The sequence below is a fragment of the Lactuca serriola genome, chromosome 8 (assembly GCF_051521515.1).
Source record: "Lactuca serriola cultivar US96UC23 chromosome 8, Lser_US96UC23_V15, whole genome shotgun sequence".
Taxonomy (NCBI): domain Eukaryota; kingdom Viridiplantae; phylum Streptophyta; class Magnoliopsida; order Asterales; family Asteraceae; genus Lactuca; species Lactuca serriola.
In genome coordinates this window covers 2,788,486-2,808,674 of record NC_136415.1, presented here as the reverse complement: position 1 = coordinate 2,808,674, position 20,189 = coordinate 2,788,486, and the positions used below count along the sequence as shown (strand labels likewise).

Here is a 20,189-nt window from a genome sequence, read left to right as displayed (position 1 = left end):
GATAAAGAATTTATCAAAGCATTTCCGTAGAAATGTATAATATTATAAACCTTGGGATATCATTGTTAATACATATCAAAAGCATAAACATAAACAACATAGGCATTATAATATTTAATTATTCTAGTGGCCTATAAACCATTGATCTCTCATCAGATCATCACTCATGTGCCCTCTTTCCACTACCTGTAGACGAAAAAACTGAGTGTGTCCGGATTGAGAGTCTGGTGAGCACATAGGGTTTTCAACCCACAATAAATAAGTTTATTAATTTCATCAACCAACAATAATCCGATTACCCGTTCTCGTTATCCTCACTTTACGTCCCTAAAACACATATCATAAGGGACCTAGCCTAAGGATTATCATTGGGATGGACACCACTGCTAAGGGGGGTCCTTAACAATAAATGTCCATAAAGAAACCATGAGGGGATAGAGTACACCAGTGAACACATCATTCACAAACACCTACAGGTTGCAGGTCTGCTAGCGCTCCACTAGACTATCTAGAAAAGTTTGTGGTCGTCATTTATACTTTGCTAGATGACTGGATCAACAACATCATCGAGGCCTCTCATCATTTTATTTCATCACACACCAACTATTTCATCTACCCATGTTTTACCCTAACATATTTGTAGATATAAAATACATATACATTTTAAATCATTTAAAACATGTATAATAGTGTTCATCTAACATAGATAACAAGTATACAGATAATATGCACACATATCATGTAATTTATATAAAATACTTCACATCTATGCGTAAAATGAAAATAACTATGCACTCACCTTAGTAGCGTGAGTTGATAGAATCTAACTAAAAACGGTCAGTGGTTCGTGATCGTCGGGCTCGGGACGCGGAATGGCTAAACGAGAGAGAGGTAAGAAGATTTGGTGTAAGAAGTGAAATGGTCGAACTTGCTATTTATAGGTAGTTTTGGGTCTCTCACGTCGTGAGAATTCATTGCTCACGTCGTGAGCCATGGCTGAATCACCTCGTAGCTTCGCCATCTGCGTTCTAGGCTTGAATAGTGTCTGTTTGACTCCTCACGTCGTGAGAATTCATTGCTCATGTCGTGAGCTCGTTCCGTAGACTTGCCATCTACATTCCAGCCATAAAAAGTGGCGTTTTGACTCCTCACGTCGTGAGAAAAGATGCTCATGTCGACAGGTCATAACTTCTTCGTTATAACTCGGATTTTGATGTTCTTTATGTTGGAATAGTGTCTAAGGCTGCAACTATATTAGGTAAGTATTTGACCCGATTGTGCATGGTCCTTTTGGGTTTCCTTCACCATAGCAACTTGATAGGATGATTTATTAAGAGAGAATAAATATTATTAATATATTATGAGAATAATATAAAGAATAATAATATTGTTATTTGATTAATATAAGTCATAAATTAATTGGTATTAATTTGGTGACTTAAAGAGATTAATTAAATAAGAGGGTATAAATTGTCAATTGTTTGATAGTTAAACTTTAGACTGTAAATCCTTATTGGATAAAGGATGGACGAATTCTAGAAGCTAGGGATAGCTTAAAATCGTCCAAGGGTATTTAAGGAAAGGATATGGATTTCTTTAAGAGAAGATTATCCAACTAGGGTTTAAGTTGTAACCCTTAAGGAGTCTACAAGTATAATTTGGTATTTGTAAGCCATTAGAGGAGTTACAATTGTGACTCTAGAGCTCCAAGACAACAAGATCAAACAAGAGATTCAAAGGTATGATTCTAAATCTGTTTTGTATTGTTCTTAAACCTAATTAGTCATTAGAAGTCTTGGATTCAAAGCATGTTTAATTAGAAAACCTAGATCCAAGCATTAGGGTTTTGCATGCGCACATAGGAAAGTTCTTATGGCTAAAACCCATCAGTGGTATCAGAGCCTAGCTTGGTTTCTATTAAATTGTTGCTTGTTTGTTTGAAACTTAACTGCAAAATTCGATTTTTGTGTTTCTGAGTCATGGACTCGGCGAGTTCCATAGTGGCTCGGCGAGTTGGCCTGACTCGGCGAGTCCAAGCGTCAGGAATGGCCAGATTCAGGATTCCTTCATGATTATCTTATGGAAACTTACCTTAATCATATTAGATCAACCCTAATCTGATTTTTTGATATATATGACTATAATCTTGATCTAATTAAAGATATTTATCAACTAATAAAATATTTAATTTCCTTATATGATAATTAATTAATTATTTTGATTAAATTGGTAATTATCTTGCAAGAAATCTTGAATAAATCAAATATAGATAATTAGGAAATTAATTGTTAATTAGAATTATTTGTTATTTGATCCTCCATGTTTTAAATGTTCAAAACTTGTCCTCAAGTTTCGAAATTTATGTATTGTGATTAAAAGTTTTAATTTAGACAATTTAAATTTCAAACCCTAAGTTTTAAAGGTTTAAAATACAACCATATACTAATATAATATTACAAGATTAATATATATATATATATATATATATATATATATATATATATATATATATATATATATATAACTAAAATGCTAGTCTTACCGTTAGTAGGCCTCATTCACGAAGCTGATCTATAAGGTGGGTATAAGGTTGCGGCCTATAAAATGGCGCTTAATGGGTGTACACTCACACCCACCGCTTGCTTGATCGGTGGAGGGTCGTTAGCCGAACGGGTAGGATAGGGCAACCTCATCCTCTCATTAAAAGTATAATATACAAAGTAACTACACATATTTTTAAAACTTCCCAATCTTAGTTGCTTTAGGAAAAGTGAATTGATGCAATCCCATGAAATTACACTTTGCACCCTTGCTAAGAAGTTAGTGGAGCGTGTGTGGTTTACCGGCACACTAATTGGTTCTAAGCAAAGGTAGCAAAGGGTGATTCATTGTTTATCATAGTTCGATGGAGCGTGTGTGGTTTACCGGCACATCGAATAGATGATCGTTACAATGAAGGCACCACGTGAATTTGCATGGTAATTCACACCCGCTTTGTGATCCTCGGTATCCCAGTCACAAACAAGAGGGGCATATCGAGATTTAAACATGCCATTGAATAGTTTCAATGAATCTCATCCTAACCTAGGAATTCTCAATACATTTAGGACTTGTAGTTAGTTTTTTATGGTGGAGAATTAGTGAATCGTCATTCACTTACCTTCATTATTTGCATGTTGGATTACGGCATCCCTTTTCTAATATGTAAATATTGTTGTTGGATCCTAGCCCTAATTTCTCTTATTGGGTGATAATTAGGGATTCATATTCTAATCTATCTTTGTCCTTTCTATTTGTAGATGTCGAATGCAAACAACGCTGCTGCTAGTTCTTTCACATTGATGAGCCTTTGTCAAAAGGTCACTTTCGATGGGACGAACTTTAGCGAATGGATAAGATACATTCGCACCATTGCTCGCTACGAGGATAAGGAGTATTTCCTCGATGAGAAGCTCGAGAAAATTAACCTTGAAATCGCTACTCCGGCTAAAATGACCGCTTTTGAAACTCATGAGCGCGATGCAACGAAGGTACATTGTATCATGATAGCCACCATGAACTCCGAATTCCAAAAGTCCTATGAGGACATGTACCCGTACGAGATGCATCAAGACTTATTGGAGAGATACCACCAAAACGCGAGACAAGAGCGTTATGAGATTTTTACTAACATGATTTCCGCTAACACGGGTCATGGAGAATCTCTTATCGTGCACCTGCAAAAGATGCAAAGGTATGTCGACCGCCTTCGCAAGTTAAATGTTGACTTCGGGGAAGACTTAGCGATCGACATGGTGCTTAACTCTTTGCCTCCGAGCTACAATCAATTTAGGATGACCTACCACATGAACAAAGAGGAGGTCACCCTAAGTCAACTCCAAGGTCTCTTGAGGGTCGCTAAGAGCAACTTCAAAGACAAGTCTGTTGCACCAACTCCCAATCCACCCGCTGCTCCTGTCTTGGCTATTGGTCAAGGGAAGGGAAAGAAGAGGAAGGCTTCGTCTAAGAACTATCGCAAGGTTAAAGCCCGAGATGGTGCCTCTTCTAGTGGGACCAAAGTTGATCCTGCTAAGCCCTGCCCTAACCCGAAGGAGGCAGAGTGTCACCACTGGCACAAGATAGGACATTGGAAGAGAAGTTGCCCAGAGTACCTGCAAGCCATCAAGGAAGGAAAGATCAAGCCATCTTTCGCAGGTATATACACAATTAAATCTAACGATTCTAATCATGCTATTTCTTGGGTTCTTGATACCGGTTGTGGTTATCACATTTGTTCTAATGTGCAGGGACTAAGAAGAAGTAGGGATGTGGAGCAAGGAAGGATCAATCTAATCATGGGGAACAGAAGATCGTCACATGTGACCAAGATTGGAGTGTATTCTTTAGTGCTTAGGAATAATTTATGTTTAGATTTGAACAATTGTTGCTATTCTCCAGAAATGGCTAGAAACATCATTTCATTTCATGGTTTGTTTAGACAAGGTTTTAGATTTTCTTTTAATAATGAGAATGGTTCTATTTTAGCTTATCTAAATGGTGTCTTTTATTTTGAAGCTATACCATGTAATGGAATATATGAGACTGTTATGATTGTTGATAACTTAGGAAATGATGTTTTGAACATAGATTCTTCTAATAGTATGGATAGAGCATCCTTAAGGCATTGTCGTCTTGGACATGTCAACAAGAAACTCATAGCCCAACTCCAAAAGGATGGAGTGTTGGATTCATTCGACCTTAAGGAAGATGACACGTGCGAGTCTTGTTTACTTGGAAAGATGACCAAGTTACCCTTCACAAGTACATGTGAAAGGGGTGAGGGTCTATTGGACCTAATACATACCGATGTATGTGGACCGTTTAGGTCAACCACGAAGGATGGGAACCGCTTCTACGTGACTTTTACCGATGACTATAGTAGATATGGGTATATCTATTTGATCAAGCAAAAGTCAGAAACCTTTGAAAAGTTCAAAGAATTCAAGAATGAAGTGGAGAATCAATTGGGCAGGAATATCAAGATGCTTTGATCCGATCGAGGAGGAGAGTACCTAAGTCTTGAATTCCACGATTATCTCAAGGAGTGTGGAATAGTTTCACAATTGACGCCTCCTAGGACACCGCGGTTGAATGGTGTGGCAGAAAGGCGTAATCGAACCTTGTTGGACATGGTTCGCTCTATGATGAGTCGTGCTTCACTACCAATCTCTTTTTGGGGGTATGCCTTAGAAACTGCCACCCATATCCTTAACTGAGTCCCTACTAAGAAGGTTGCCAAAACACCTCACGAGATGTGGACAGGGAAACCTCCCTCGTTGGCACATATCAAGGTTTGGGGTTGCGAGGCTTTCGTAAGACGAGATACTCACGACAAGCTTGAACCTCGTAGTGAGAGATGTATTTTCATCGGCTACCCGCAAAAATCCTTTGGATATCTCTTCTATAGACCGAAGGACAATGTTGTCTTCGTTGCAAGGAGAGGAGTTTTCCGAGAGCGAGAACTCATAAGCCAAGGAGACAGTGGGAGGCAAATCGAACTTGAAGAGATTCAAGAGTCGATAGATGAAGGAACCTCTACCGCTGGCACTCAACCCGAGGAGGAAACTCCGGTTGAACCGATTGACGAATCCTTACCTCTTAGACGTTCCGATAGAGTTAGAGTTCAACCCCAGTTTTATGGTTTTCATATTACTACCGAAGGGGACACGTATATTAGTGATGGTACACTAATAAACCTTGATGAACCTAATAGCTATAAGGAAGCCATGGCAGGCCCGGAGTCTGCGAAATGGAAAGAGGCAATGGATAGCGAGATCCAATCCATGTATGATAACCAAGTTTGGAATTTGGTTGATAATGTGCCCGGACGTAAGACCGTTGGGTGCAAGTGGATCTTCAAGAAGAAGACCGACGTGGATGGAAATGTACACACATATAAAGCACGATTGGTCGCGAAGGGCTTTACTCAAACTCCCGGAGTTGACTATGATGAGACCTTCTCACCAGTTGCGAAGATAAAATCTATTAGAGTGATGCTAGCGATTGCCGCATTTCATGATTATGAGATTTGGCAAATGGATGTCAAGACCGCTTTCCTTAACGGAAAGTTGGCTGAGGATGTTTACATGGCTCATCTAGAGGGGTTTGTGGATCCAAAGCATCCAAATAGAGTGTGTAAGCTTGAGAAGTCCATTTATGGACTTAAGCAAGCGTCTCGCAGATGGAATCTTTGCTTCGATGAGAAAGTCAAAGAGTTTGGATTTGTACGAAGCGAAGATGAATCATGTGTATATGTCAAAGCCAGTGGGAGTATAGTAAGCTTCCTCGTTCTATATGTCGATGACATATTACTCATAGGAAACGACATCCCGACTCTGCAGGAAGTTAAGTCCTGGCTCGGGAAGTGCTTCGCTATGAAGGACCTCGAAGAGGCTTCTTACATTTTGGGAATAAGGATAGTAAGAGAAAGAAGTAAGAGACTAATTGGACTTAGTCAGAACACTTACTTAGAGAAGGTACTAAAACGTTTTAGTATGGAAAACTCGAAGAAGGGAGAATTACCGATACAAAGTAATGCCAAGTTGAGTAAAACTCAAAGTCCGAGTACCGAAGCTGAAATAGCAGAAATGAGCTGAGTACCATAAGCTTCCGTAGTTGGCTCAATCATGTACGCTATGACTTGTACTCGCCCTGATGTAGCCTTTGCTTTGAGCATGGTTAGTAGATATCAAGGGAACCCTGGCAGAGCCCATTGGATTGCGGTGAAGAATATCCTTAAGTACCTTCGGAGGACGAAGGAATGGTTCTTAGTCCTCGGAGGGAGTGATGACTTGAAGGTGCGAGGGTATAGTGATGCCAGTTTTCCGACCGACAGGGACAACTACCATTCGCAGTCGGGCTGGGTCTTTACCCTGAATGGAGGAGCAGTGACTTGGAAAAGTTCCAAGCAAGAAACCGTAGCTGATTCAACGTGCGAATCAGAGTACATTGCAGCGAGCGAAGCGTCGAAGGAGGCAATATAGATGAAGAACTTCATCGGTGATCTTGGAGTTGTACCTGCCATAAAGGAGCCCATGGAGATTTTCTGTGATAATGAAGGAGCGGTTGCCTTGACCAAGGAACCGAGAGATCATGGTAGATCAAGACATATTGACAGAAAATATCACTTTATTAGACATCGTGTAGAAGAAGGACAACTCATAGTGAAGAGGATATCATCATAAGATAACCCAGCAGATCCGCTTACGAAGGGACTGAGTAGGGTTAAGCACTTGCAGCATGCTAGGAGTATTGGGCTGAAGGATGATATTAGCATAGATTAGATAGTAGTAGAAACGTGTAATAGATAAATGTAATTAACATTTGATGATTAAATAAAGGAGTTTTATTTATAAGTAATGTTACTATCTTATGTTAATTGTTTAACTATTGTTTCATTTTGCATGTTTTGACTTCCAGAATAATTGAATTTGTTAAGAATAATCAAATTATTCAAATTTTCCACAATCGTTCATATGTTGGAAGTAGATATGAATGAAGATTGTCATGAATTGGTGCGTAGATTGTCTAAATGGTATTAGACATGGCAAAAGATTGTTGCGACGTTCATGAGTGCTTATGAACTGGTTTTGAGCATTGGAACAAACTCGTGCTTGCTGGAATCACCTTATGGAATATGATATAAAAGGGTGATCGCAAGACGATAATATCATATAGTCTTAAAACCTAGATATATGGTTTGTTATTTGTTAATTGATTGTACATTGATAATGCGAAAACGCATCAGTAACTCGGTGTTATAAAACGCATTGTTGTGTATAGTTGGTTAATGAATAAGTAAATGCATATAAGTCAAAGTTTATCTGTAACTTTTATCCTAAGAAGGTAAAAGTGATATCTCGGTCGCTCGATCATTTGATTTTGACTTATGTGTCGGGCCCGGTCAGAACTGAATTGATGTGTTCGATTAAGTTCTATGTCAAATAAATCAGAGATCGAGAAACCTAAATGCTTGACTAATCATTCCATAGAATTGTCAGCATGATATCTAACAGAGGACTGTACGATCCCTTATCTAAAGGACAAGATTGATTAGATCAGAGTTTGACAGCGTCTTTGAGAGCTACGATTGCAAATCGAATTGTACTTGTGCATATAGTTACTAGACTTATCCAAGTGGGAGACTGTTGGAATAGTGTCTAAGGCTGCAACTATATTAGGCAAGTATTTGACCCGATTGTGCGTGGTCCTTTTGGGTTGCCTTCACCATAGCAACTTGATAGGATGATTTATTAAGAGAGAATAAATATTATTAATATATTATGAGAATAATATAAAGAATAATAATATTGTTATTTGATTAATATAAGTCATAAATTAATTGGTATTAATTTGGTGACTTAAAGAGATTAATTAAATAAGAGGGTATAAATTGTCAATTGTTTGATAGTTAAACTTTAGACTGTAAATCCTTATTGGATAAAGGACGGACGAATTCTAGAAGCTAGGGATAGCTTAAAATCGTCCAAGGTTATCTAAGGAAAGGATATGGATTGCTTTAAGAGAAGATTATCCAACTAGGGTTTAAGTTGTAACCCTTAAGGAGTCTACAAGTATAAATAGACCCTATGGCAAAGGGAAATCGGCACTTCATTGAGAATAAAGAATCCATGGCCGAATTTCCTCCCCTCTCCTCTCTCTCAAATCATCCTCCTTGCTATTTTGTGTTTGTAAGCCATTAGAGGAGTTACAATTGTGACTCTAGAGCTCCAAGACAACAAGATCAAACAAGAGATTCAAAGGTATGATTCTAAATCTGTTTTGTATTGTCCTTAAACCTAATTAGTCATTAGAAGTCTTGGATTCAAAGCATGTTTAATTAGAAAACCTAGATCCAAGCATTAGGGTTTTGCATGCGCACATAGGAAAGTTCTTATGGCTAAAACCCATCACTTTATATCTCCAGAATCCTTGTCCCGACCACTACAACTTTCTTCATAGATATTGGACCTATCTATTATTTTATTTTTGACGCTTATTTTTATTTTTAACTTATCATATCTTATAACTAAGTATAAGGCACATAAAATCACATAATTTTCAAATAATTCCTCTTTATTACTTCAAAGTAGCTTATACTTGTTGACCCTGATTATTACACCATTATACTAATGCTTAGCCTAGAAACACAGGCGTTACAATTCTCTCCTCCTTAGGATGATTCCCTCCTGGAATCACGCTTCAACAAACAGATGTGGGTAGCGACTTATCATGTCACTCTCTGTTTCCCAGGTGAGGTTCGGCCCATTCGTATGTTTCCATCACACAAGCACTAAGTCAACCATCTTGCGTCGCAACTTCTTGGTCTTACAGTTAACAATTGCCTCAGGCTCTTCGATTAGCCTCTTATTTTCATCCATCCTTAACTCTGAAATTGGAATTATATCAGGAACTTCTCACGTAAGCTTACTCAAGTAACACACATGGAAAGTGGTATGAATACCATCTAGTTCTTCTGGAAACTCTAGCTTGTGAGCTTGGTTCCCAATCCTCTGAAGAATTTTGAATGGTCCAAAAAACCTTGGACTCAACTTTCCTCTCTTTCCAAATCGTATAAGTCCCTTCCATGGTGAGACTTTGAGCAAAACCGAATCTCCAACTTTGAATGTCATCGGTCATCTTTTCTTGTCAGCATAGCTCTTTTGACGATCTTGAGCTACTAACATCCTTTCTCTAATCATTTTTAACTTTTCAACAGCCTGGTGGACTATCACGAGGCCCATAAACTGCTTTTCTCCAGCTTCAAGCGAACAAGACGTCGTACGACACTTCTTTCCATACAACACATCATAAGGTGCCATCTTAATGCTCGAATGATAACTGTTGTAGTAGGAAAATTCCACTAGGGATAAATGTTCATCCCAATTACCTTGGAATTCCAGGGTACATGCTCTCAGCATATCTTCCAATGTTTGAATCGTTCTTTCGCTCTGACCATAAATCTGCAGATGGTAAGCTGTACTTTAACACAACTTCATACCCATTTCTTCCTGTAGACTTTTCCAAAAACTTGACGTGAAATGACTATCACGATTTGATACAATCGTTAATGGTACACCGTGAAGTCTTACCACTTCCTTAACGTAAGCATTTGCAATCTTATCCATAGACCATTTCTCATTGGCTGCTATGAAGTGTGCACTCTTTGTGAAACGATCCAAGACTACCCAAATCATGTCGTGACCGTTCTTCGTTCTGGGCAGTTTAGTCACAAAATCCTTGGTGATGTCTTCCCATTTACCCATGGGTATAGGTAAAGGTTCTAAACTCCCATACGGTTTCTGAGGTTGTGCCTTAACCCTTTCTCATGTTACACACTCAGCCACATACTCTACAACACTAAGCTTCATCGTCGTCCACCAGTAATAGGGTTTTAGATCCCTATACATTTTAGTACTACCAGGATGAATCGAGTACATCGTCTTGTGAGCTTCTTCCATCAGAAGATCCCTTATTCCTCCCATATTAGGTACCCAAATTCTATCTTGGAATACCTTCAATCCTTGTTTATTTGTACCGAATACCAACATTTTGCCTAAACGTTCTTCCTTTCGGTTATTTTTCTCCAAAGCTTCTTCTTGAGATTTCTTAATACTTTCCACAATCGTTGAGACAACTTTAATTCTTAACTCTCTTAGCCTTTTTCTTTCAAGGTTTACTTTTCAACTTAGAGCATCAGCTACAACATTCGCTTTACCAGGGTGGTAAAGTATCTCATAGTCGAAATCTTTAAGTAACTCTAGCCAGCGTTGTTGTCTCATGTTTAATTCCTTCTAATTAAAGAGATACTAGAGACTCTTATGATTAGTGAAAATTTTGCACTTCGTGTCATAGAGGTAATGCCTCCATATTTTTAGGGCGAAAACTACCGCTGCCAACTCCAAATCATGAGTAGGGTAGTTCTTTTCGTGGTCCTTTAATTATCAAGATGCATATGCTATCACCTTTTCTCTTTGAGTTGGAACACATCCTAACCCGACTCCCGACGCATCGCTATAGACTGCGAAGTCTTCAACTCCATCGAGTAGAGAAAGAATTGGTGCTTCACATAACTTCTTCTTTAGCTTCTCAAATGCCTCATCATGTTTCTCACTCCATGCACATGTGGATCCTTTATGAGTCAAAGTTGTCAATGGAGCGGCTATCGAAGAAAAGCATTGGATAAATCTTCGGTAATATCCAGCTAATCCCAGAAAGCTTCGAATCTCTGTGGGTACTTTTGGTCGTTCCCACTTCATTATAGCTTCTATCTTTGTTGGTTCAACCATTATTCCCTCTTGGTTAACCATGTGACCTAAAAATTGGACTTCTCGAATCTAGAAATCACATTTGGAGAACTTAGCATACAACTTCTCCTTCTTCAGAACTTCTAATACTTCTCGCAGGTGCTTTCCATGCTCTTGCTGACTCTTCGAGTGTATTAGAATGTCATCTATGAACACTATTACAAATTTATCGAGGAACTGTTTACAAACCGTATTCATCAAATCCATAAACGTTGCTGGAGCATTAGTTTTTCCAAATGACATAACCAAGAACTCGTAGTGTCTATATCTTGTTCTGAATGCAGTCTTCTCAATATCATACTCTCTCACCTTCAGCTGATGATATCCTGACCTAAGATCGATCTTTGAGAAATATTTCGAACCTTGCAGCTGATATGAACTTGCTATTTATATGCAGTTTTTGGGTCTCTCACGTCGTGAGAATTCATTGCTTACATCGTGAGCCATGGCTAAATCACCTCGTAGCTTCGCCATCTGTGTTCTAGGATTGAATAGTGTTCGTTTGAATCCTTACATTGTAGAGTGAGTTCTAGGCTTGCTCAAGTAGGGAGTCCAGTCATAGTAGGGTTCCTAACACGTGTCATGCTCTCAGACCGCTGTATCTTCGAAAGGTCATAACGTTTGCATACGAACTCCGTTTGGACGTTCTTTATATCTAGGCGTAGGTGGAGACGTACTCTACAACTTTCATTTAGACCCCTAAGGCTAAAAATTATTTTATCATCAACTCACTTTTTACGATTCCCAATGTCGTGTCGTTTTTGACGCGAAACTTCGACATGTCATAACTTCTTGGTTATAACTCTGATTTCGACGTTCTTTATATCTCTGGAATCCTTGTCCCGAACACTACAACTTTCTTCGTAGATATTAGACCTATCTATTATTTTATTTTTGACGCTTATTTTTATTCTTAACTTATTATATCTTTTAATTAAGTATAAGGCACATAACATCACATAATATTCAAATAATTCATCTTTATTACTTCAAAGTAGGTTATAATTGTTGACCCTAAATATTACACCATGATACTAATGCTTACCCTTGAAACACAGGCGTTATAGTTTTATGGACCCACTTTTTAATGTTTTCGGGGGGAAATGCATGCTAAAGATTATATAAAAGTTAATACTCCCTCCGTCCCAAATTGATAGTTCATCTTTGACTTTTGAAGTCTTTTTTCTTTAACTCTGACCTTAAATATTTTTATTTGTGTTATATATTACTTGATAAAACTTATAACAAAGAAAAAACATTTAAAATACAATACATTTATATATTTTGCATATCAAGTATTATCTATCAAAAAAATATTTAAGGTCAAAGTTGAAGAAAAAAGACTTCAAAAGTCAAAAGTGGACTATCAATTTGGGACGGAGGTAGTATTATGTTTATATGATAGTATGTTCGTATCAACATAGATAGTTATAATAACCAGGACATAGTTGTTTTGCATGATATATACCTAGAATATTTTTGATATTTTGAAATCAAACAACTATCTTAAACTTGTTAGCATGTTGTTATTATAGATTTTACTAATATAGACCCGAAGTTATATTCGGGAGTTCTATATAGATATTATGTGTGATATAGTTCCGGACTTATATTCGGAAGCTCTATATACTAATTGTTAAGTGTGTTGTTATTATTGGTTTTATGTTAAAATAAAACGTGGTATGATATTAATATAGCCCTGAAGTTATATTCGGGAGTTCTATATATACTTGTTAAGTATGTTGTTTGATATGTGCATAATTAGCCATATGTTTAGTATAGATTTTTATTAATTTTTAGCTAATTATTTGCATAATATTGACAAAAGGTACTTAATAAGGTCTAAATTATATTTTCAGTCCAGAAGACATGCTTGGAAGCAAAAAGGAAGAAGGAGAAGCAATTAGAAGCTGGAGAATGAAGAAAGAAGAGAAAACCTGAAGATACTCGGCGAGTCCACAAAGCTACTCAGCGAGTTCCAAAGAATGTTCGTGAATTAATGTCCAGAATCCTTACCGCACACGGATTCAACGAAGGTACTCCGCGATTTGGAGAGCTACTCGCCGAGTTGCCCCTGTTTTGAGATAAGTATAAATAAAGGATCTTATTCCGAATTGGGGGACTTTTCTAGCTTTTGGGAGATACACCTGCGATTGAAGAAACCTTTGGAGACCTAAAGAACCCTAATCTTTGATCTCTTGAAGACTCAAGGCGAATTAGGTTAAATTTTCCACTTAATCTTAGCATTGAATCATGTCTAGCTTAGCTAAATTCGTTTTTGAGCTTGTTTCTATTGTAATCATGAGCTGAATTTTCGTAGTTTCTGTTTAGCTAAAATTAGTCATTAGTTTAATTTTCGTTCCCTGAGATCGACAGCCTACTTATCCAACTATACCACTAAAAGACAGGTTCACTGCCTTTGTGTGCTAAATTTATATTTTTAAAGTATGAATAAAACCAGTGCATTTTACACACATCATTGTTATTATTGGTTTATGTAATGATAAAATCTAGTTTTACCTCAAGTCGTAGTTGTTGTAATGCCTAGGTATTATGAAATTAAGAGTAATGTTTAGAATCATAGTCTAGTAACTTAGGGTTTTAGAAATGAATATGCTTTTGTTGTTAGAACTTTAGGAGGCCGACAAAGTCTACATGAGCTATTGTATTCATCATCTAAGATTGGGAATCTTAGGGGAAATCCTCTGACCTATAACCATTAATCCCATGTGAATGAGGAAGTCGTGTATGAAACTATACGGGTTGACAACCCCACTCGTTGTTGTTAGCTACAACCTATTATTTAGCGAATGACGAACTGTCCTTTTATTTGTTTTGTTGATCCGGCGTCGATGAATCTCGCGATGTTGTTATATTGGGAAAATCCTTTATGGTACCCGGGCTTCATGGCATCAACGGTGGTAATTCTTCTTGGAACCATTGGTGGGATTTATTTTGTCAGAGGTCTTGTATGTCATAGCAGTGGTTACAAACTCATGGTAGCAAACTGTTAGAGACATTATGCTTTGTCGATATACAAGTATTAATGTTAAGTATAAGTTTCCCGATTACTTATACTCTAGGTAAAAGGAATTTATAGGTAAATAATATCACCTAGTATATATACTCGTATAGAATTGAAATAGGATTTATACGTAGTAACCTCTTGATTTAAGTATATGGAGATTTTAGTTATATAACTTATTTAATAAGTAAACTATTATACTTAGGATATATACTATGTGTTAGATATATGTCAGGATGACTCTTTTATACTATGTTTTATACAATTTTTAACTTGGAAATGGTACTATTTCATATGGAGTCAAAACCTGTGAACTCACCAACTTTATGTTGACATATTATCAAAACGCATGTGTTTTCAGGAACTTGATAAGCTGGAATAATATAACTTTCTATTATCAATAAAGGTATGTAGTTTATAATAACTCTTTTGTACAATTCAATATATGTTATATTAATGTGATACAAGGAATGACGTTACACCACCCGGTGTTTCCGTCGTCGGATAGGGGTGTGACAGCATTTTCCCCCTTACTCGAGCCTTTCTCTGGTCTTAATGAGATGGATTTTGAGCTTCATGGAATATACATGGATCATGAACCAAATCTAGAGTTTTTTACTCCGCTGGACAAGTGTAAGGCATATTTCTTAATGTGCTACTAACTAATGAAAATCTTAGGAATTTTAGTTTAGTTGATGAAGTAAGAACACAAGTGTATCGAGGGAATGATTGCCAAAGTGATGAAGAAGAGCAAGAGCAGGTGAAAAGCAAGTACAGAATACATGATCCAAAAATAAGATGGACAAAATGGAACTAAATCTTGGTGAAATTTTTGAGACTGTTACACAGTTGAAGTTTTATATCCAAAAATATGCAGTCCACAACGAGTATCAACTTTACTTTAAAAAGTGTGACAGTAACAGAATAGTTGCAAGATATGGGAAGAGAAATGAGGATAATTCTTGCCCTTTTAGACTGTATGCCTCCTGGATGTTCAATGAAAGATCTATTCAGATAAAGAGTTTAGAAGATACTCATGTTTGTGGTATGAAGTTTAAACTTGGCTCCATGGTTACTCCAGAATGGATAGGTAGACACTACATAACTAAAATTGCAAAAAAAAGCCTAAGGTTAAGTTTAAAGAGATGATTACTAACATCAGACAAAGGTTTAAGTGTGTTGTGTCTATAGGCCAATGTCGTAGGGAAAGGAAATGGGCCAAGGAGCTTATAAAAGGTAAATTGACTGAACGTTATGCCAGAATATGGGATTATGCACAAGAGTTGTTAAGATCAAATCCAGGCTCTACATGTAAGGTGTCTGTAACTGTCAATCCAGATGGGAAAAACTATTTTCATAGGTTTTATATTGGTTTCAAAGCTATATGTGAAGGGTGGAAAAGAAGGTGTAGAAGAGTCATTGGTTTGGATGAGTGCTTTCTGAAGGGATTAGTAAAGGGTGAGTTGTTGACAGTTATAGGTAGAGATGTCAATAATCATGTCTATCCAATTGCTTGGGTTGTTGTGGATGTTGAGAATAAGCCTAACTGGACATGGTTTCTTAAGCTTCTGGGGGATGATTTAGAGGTTGATGGTGGAAGAGGTTTGGTAGTGATATCATATCAACACAAGTAAGAGTGTACATACTTGTCCTCTATTCATGTGCATGATAATATTATTATATAATTTTCCTTTATTAAACTAATTAAATCATTTTTTTGTAGGGTCTACTTGAATTTGTAAAGGATATACTGCCTCATGTTGAGCACAGGTAATGTGCTAGGCACATTTATGCCAATTTTAGAAAGGCTTTCATAGGGTTGGAATACAAGAAGTTTTTTTGCGCTGCTCTATGAGTTGTGTGGAAGGTGACTTCAAGAGGCATATGGAAAGCATTAAGACTTTGTGCCCTTTTGCATATGAATATTTGATGTCCAAAGAGCCAAAAACATGTTGTAGAGCCTTTTTTAGCTCAGTGTATGCATGTGAAGCAATTGAGAATGGTATCTTAGAGTGCTTTAACTCAATTATATTGGAGGCTAGAAAAAAAAAACCTTTGATCGCCATGCTTGAAGAGATACGGATTTATATCATTGACAGGTTTGCTCACATGAATGAGGAAAGTGAAAGATGGAAATCCAATGTTTGTCCATAAGTTTTGAGGAAATCAAATCAATTTGGAAAAATATGAGGTAACATTTTATAACCTCTAAAAATTATCTTAATCATTACAGTGATTGTTACTAACTAAGTAATTGATTGTAGGTTTTGGTTTGTAATTCATAGCCAAGGACATGTCTTTGAGGCCAGAAGAGGGTATGACAGTTACATGGTGGACTTAGATGTCATGACTTGTTCCTGTAGGTTGTGGGATTTGTTTGGGATCCCTCGTGTACATGCAAAAGCAGCAGTGAATTTTATCCATCAAACACCTGATGGATACATCAAAGCATACTTCTCTAAAGACAAATTTAAACAATGTTACTCAACAAACATTAAACCTGTTAATGGAAATAGTCTTTAGGCCCAAACTGAATACATTAAGACCTTGCCTCCAATATCTAGGAGGATGTCTGGTAGGCCTGCTACCAATAGAATGAGGCATGTCAGTGAGAAGGAAAGCAAGTTTTCAACAACTAAAGTGAAGGTTCCAAGAAATACTCGATGTGGCAAGTGTTTGGAAAATGGTCATAACCAAAGGGCATGTAAGAATGAGAGAAAACAATATGTGCCTCCCCCACCAAAGAAGACAGGAAGGCCAAGAAAACATCTTATTCCCCCATCAACTGCATTTGTTCTTAACCAAGCACCGGTTTCTACAGGCCCTATCCAACCAAATGTCCCAAGTTAACCTTCATGGTCTAACACAGTAAGGAGGATTCCAAGAAAACATCAACCTTCAATATCTAACACAGTAAGGAGGGGTACAAGAAAACATCCCATTCCCCCAGTAACAGGTACTATCCCCAAGCAACAATCAGGTCCTAAAAGAATGAGGAAGAGTGATATTTTATACCTAGGAAGAAGTTATGTACAAGGAGGGGTAATGGGAGGATTAGTACTACAAAGCCTTGGAATGATACTCCAATTGTATTTACTCAAGAAAGTATGGTTCAACCATTTGTGAATCAAGAAAATGAGGGTGATAATGTTCCTAATCCGGCTACTAGTTAAGAAGGCCCAGTTGCTGATAAGAGTGTTAATGTTCTTAATGCAGCTACTAATCATGAAGTCCCCAATGAAACAACTAATAAAGAGGTTCTAATTGTTAATGAGGGTGATAACTTCATGTAAGAAGGTTCTAATGTTGGTGATAATGTTGTAGAAGAAGGTGTGGAGCAGGATGATCATATGATGCAAGAAAGTGTTACTACTACTCGAATAAGTGTGATGCAAGGTAGTGATACTTTTGGGCAAGTAGGATCCAGTATAGGTAGGGTCTTAAATCAATTCATGATGAAATCGAACAAGGTATTGAAGCAATTTTACAAGGGGATTACAAGTCAAATCAAAGTAAGGGTAAAAATGTGGCGAAAGATAATGAAGTGTTTGAGTTTACTAAGGGCAGAGAGGAGGATATTCTACCAAAGAAGATACACTTGGGCCATGATCACATTGCAGATATGTTAGAATCTGGTTATAGCATTGCAGAAATAGGAGCTATGCCAGGGGTACAATTAGAATTTGATGATTCCCCACTAGTTAAACTGGTTAGACCTTTTTCTTTTTTCAGTTAACAATTGTATTGTTCAATGTTGTGATATAATTGTTTTTTAAACTAGGATGTGAATGATTTCATTGATGATCACCAATATGATGATGATGTTGATATGGATGATGGAGCTGAAGGTGTTAGAGATGTTGATGATGGTGTTGGTGGGGGTGATGATGAGGGAGAGGGTGTTGCTGATATTGATGATAGTAATGGAGCTCAAGGTGATGGTGATAATATGGGTGAGGATGAGGGAAATCGGGATGATGATGAAGGACATGATGTTATCCCAGTGGTTAAGAGAACAAGGAAAACATATGAGAGGATAACCAAAATAAAGCTAAGGAAGGGTGTGTATAACAAAGATGGTGGTGGTTCTTCTTCTACAAATCCAGTCACCTTGGAGTAGTTTGTTAGGAAGCATGGGGGGAGGTATAGTGGGGAAGGTACGGATTTCCACTTTTGAAAACTTTAACCCCTTGATTGCAACATACATCATATTGTTCTTTTGTTACCATTTAGGGTTACCTTTTTTGTGCATTTAGGCATTTTGGTACAAATGGATGGTTGCTACATATTGGTATTATGTAATTAAACTATATGTAATGGATACACCCCCTCGTTATGTTATGTTTATGGATTTTGTTACCAATTGGTTGTTATGCTTTTTGTTTTTTATTTTATGTTTATGCTTTTTGTTACCAATTGGTTGTTATGTTATGTTATGTTTAGGCTTTTTGATACCATTTACCATTTAATGAAACATACAAAAATACAATTTTATGCAATTTATCATTTACCATTAGCCATTTAATGCAATGTTCTTATATAAACAAACCAATATGTCCCAGTGGATCTATGTATGTACTAGTTAAATATACCATTTTATGCAATTTAAGTATTTTATGCAATTTAAGTAGTTACACATACCATTTTATGCAATGTATTCATATAACCATCCAAACATTGCAACTAACATCCAAACATTACAAATTGCACATATCATTTTCTGCAATGTACTCATATAACCATCCAAACATTGCAATTAACATCCAAACATTATAAATTACCATCCTGACATTACAAATACCATCCCAAAATATCAAATACATACTTACAACCATTTAAACACTACAAAACCAGTTGCATAACAACCAACTACCATTAAATATTGTACACTACTAAAACAAGCATGAATAATATAGATACCAACAAAACGACAACCATCTGCATTAATGCAATCATTTGTCCATGCTCTGTGGCCCCATTTGTCTCTGCCATGATTTCTTGTTTTCGAACTCCTTGATTGTCAACCTATTTGAAAAACCCACACCCTCCTTCTAACTACATAATTAGGTGAGTGTAGAATACCCTTAGTGTTGTCCCACTATAAAAACTTAGGATGATGAAATAAAAAAGGGACATAATGATTGTTACCTTATAATTAGGCACTCCCAAAATTTCTTACCTGGATTGTCTGGTGTGTGTGAAACAAAAACAAGGCATACATCTTCACACCCAGACTTCACTTCAACCTTCTTCTTGTATCATGAATTCACATTCGAACTTGATTTTGCAAAAGATTTCGGCATTTTGTGTAAGGGAGAACTGTGGATGTGAGAGGATGGGAGACAATGGGGGGATGTTTATGTTGTCCACGTAGGGACATTTTCCAAGTCATATGAAGGTAATCGACTACAAAGGGTATAACCTGCTAAATGAGAGATTTAAACCATTTAATGAAAGTATCCAGCTTTATTAACCCAAAAACTCATCCAAGGGTAAAACCGATAATTTTTGGAAAACTTAAAGGCTTTTATTTCATTTTTCCAACAAATGTGGGTATCTTGGGGAGTACTTTCCTTGGCTATGGCTAATTGTACACATCACATCCTCTTTATTGATCATTTTAGAATTAATTTTGAAAACTACTTTGCAAATCCTTAGTTTGAGTCTTGAATCAGACGATTGTGATAGGTTTTATAGGTTATAATTAAAACATGTGGCAGAAAAACTTAACCCTAAGTTCACATGCAAGCTATTCGGATCTAATTTTTCTCTATTGAAAGAAATAATCAATTGAACATCAAGAACCCTAAGGATTGCCT

General features: G+C 37.0%; 1 protein-coding gene across 1 annotated transcript; it reads left to right on the top strand.

The window, feature by feature from the left end:
* Positions 1–14,840: 14,840 nt before the first annotated feature.
* Positions 14,841–16,893, top strand: LOC145065774 (uncharacterized). Its single transcript, XM_079012846.1, has 7 exons — positions 14,841–14,980; positions 15,049–15,130; positions 15,220–15,460; positions 15,562–15,977; positions 16,094–16,140; positions 16,329–16,469; positions 16,635–16,893. Exons 1-7 carry the CDS (start codon positions 14,841–14,843, stop codon positions 16,891–16,893), a joined length of 1,326 nt encoding a protein of 441 aa, XP_078868972.1.
* The last annotated feature ends 3,296 nt before the right edge of the window (positions 16,894–20,189 follow it).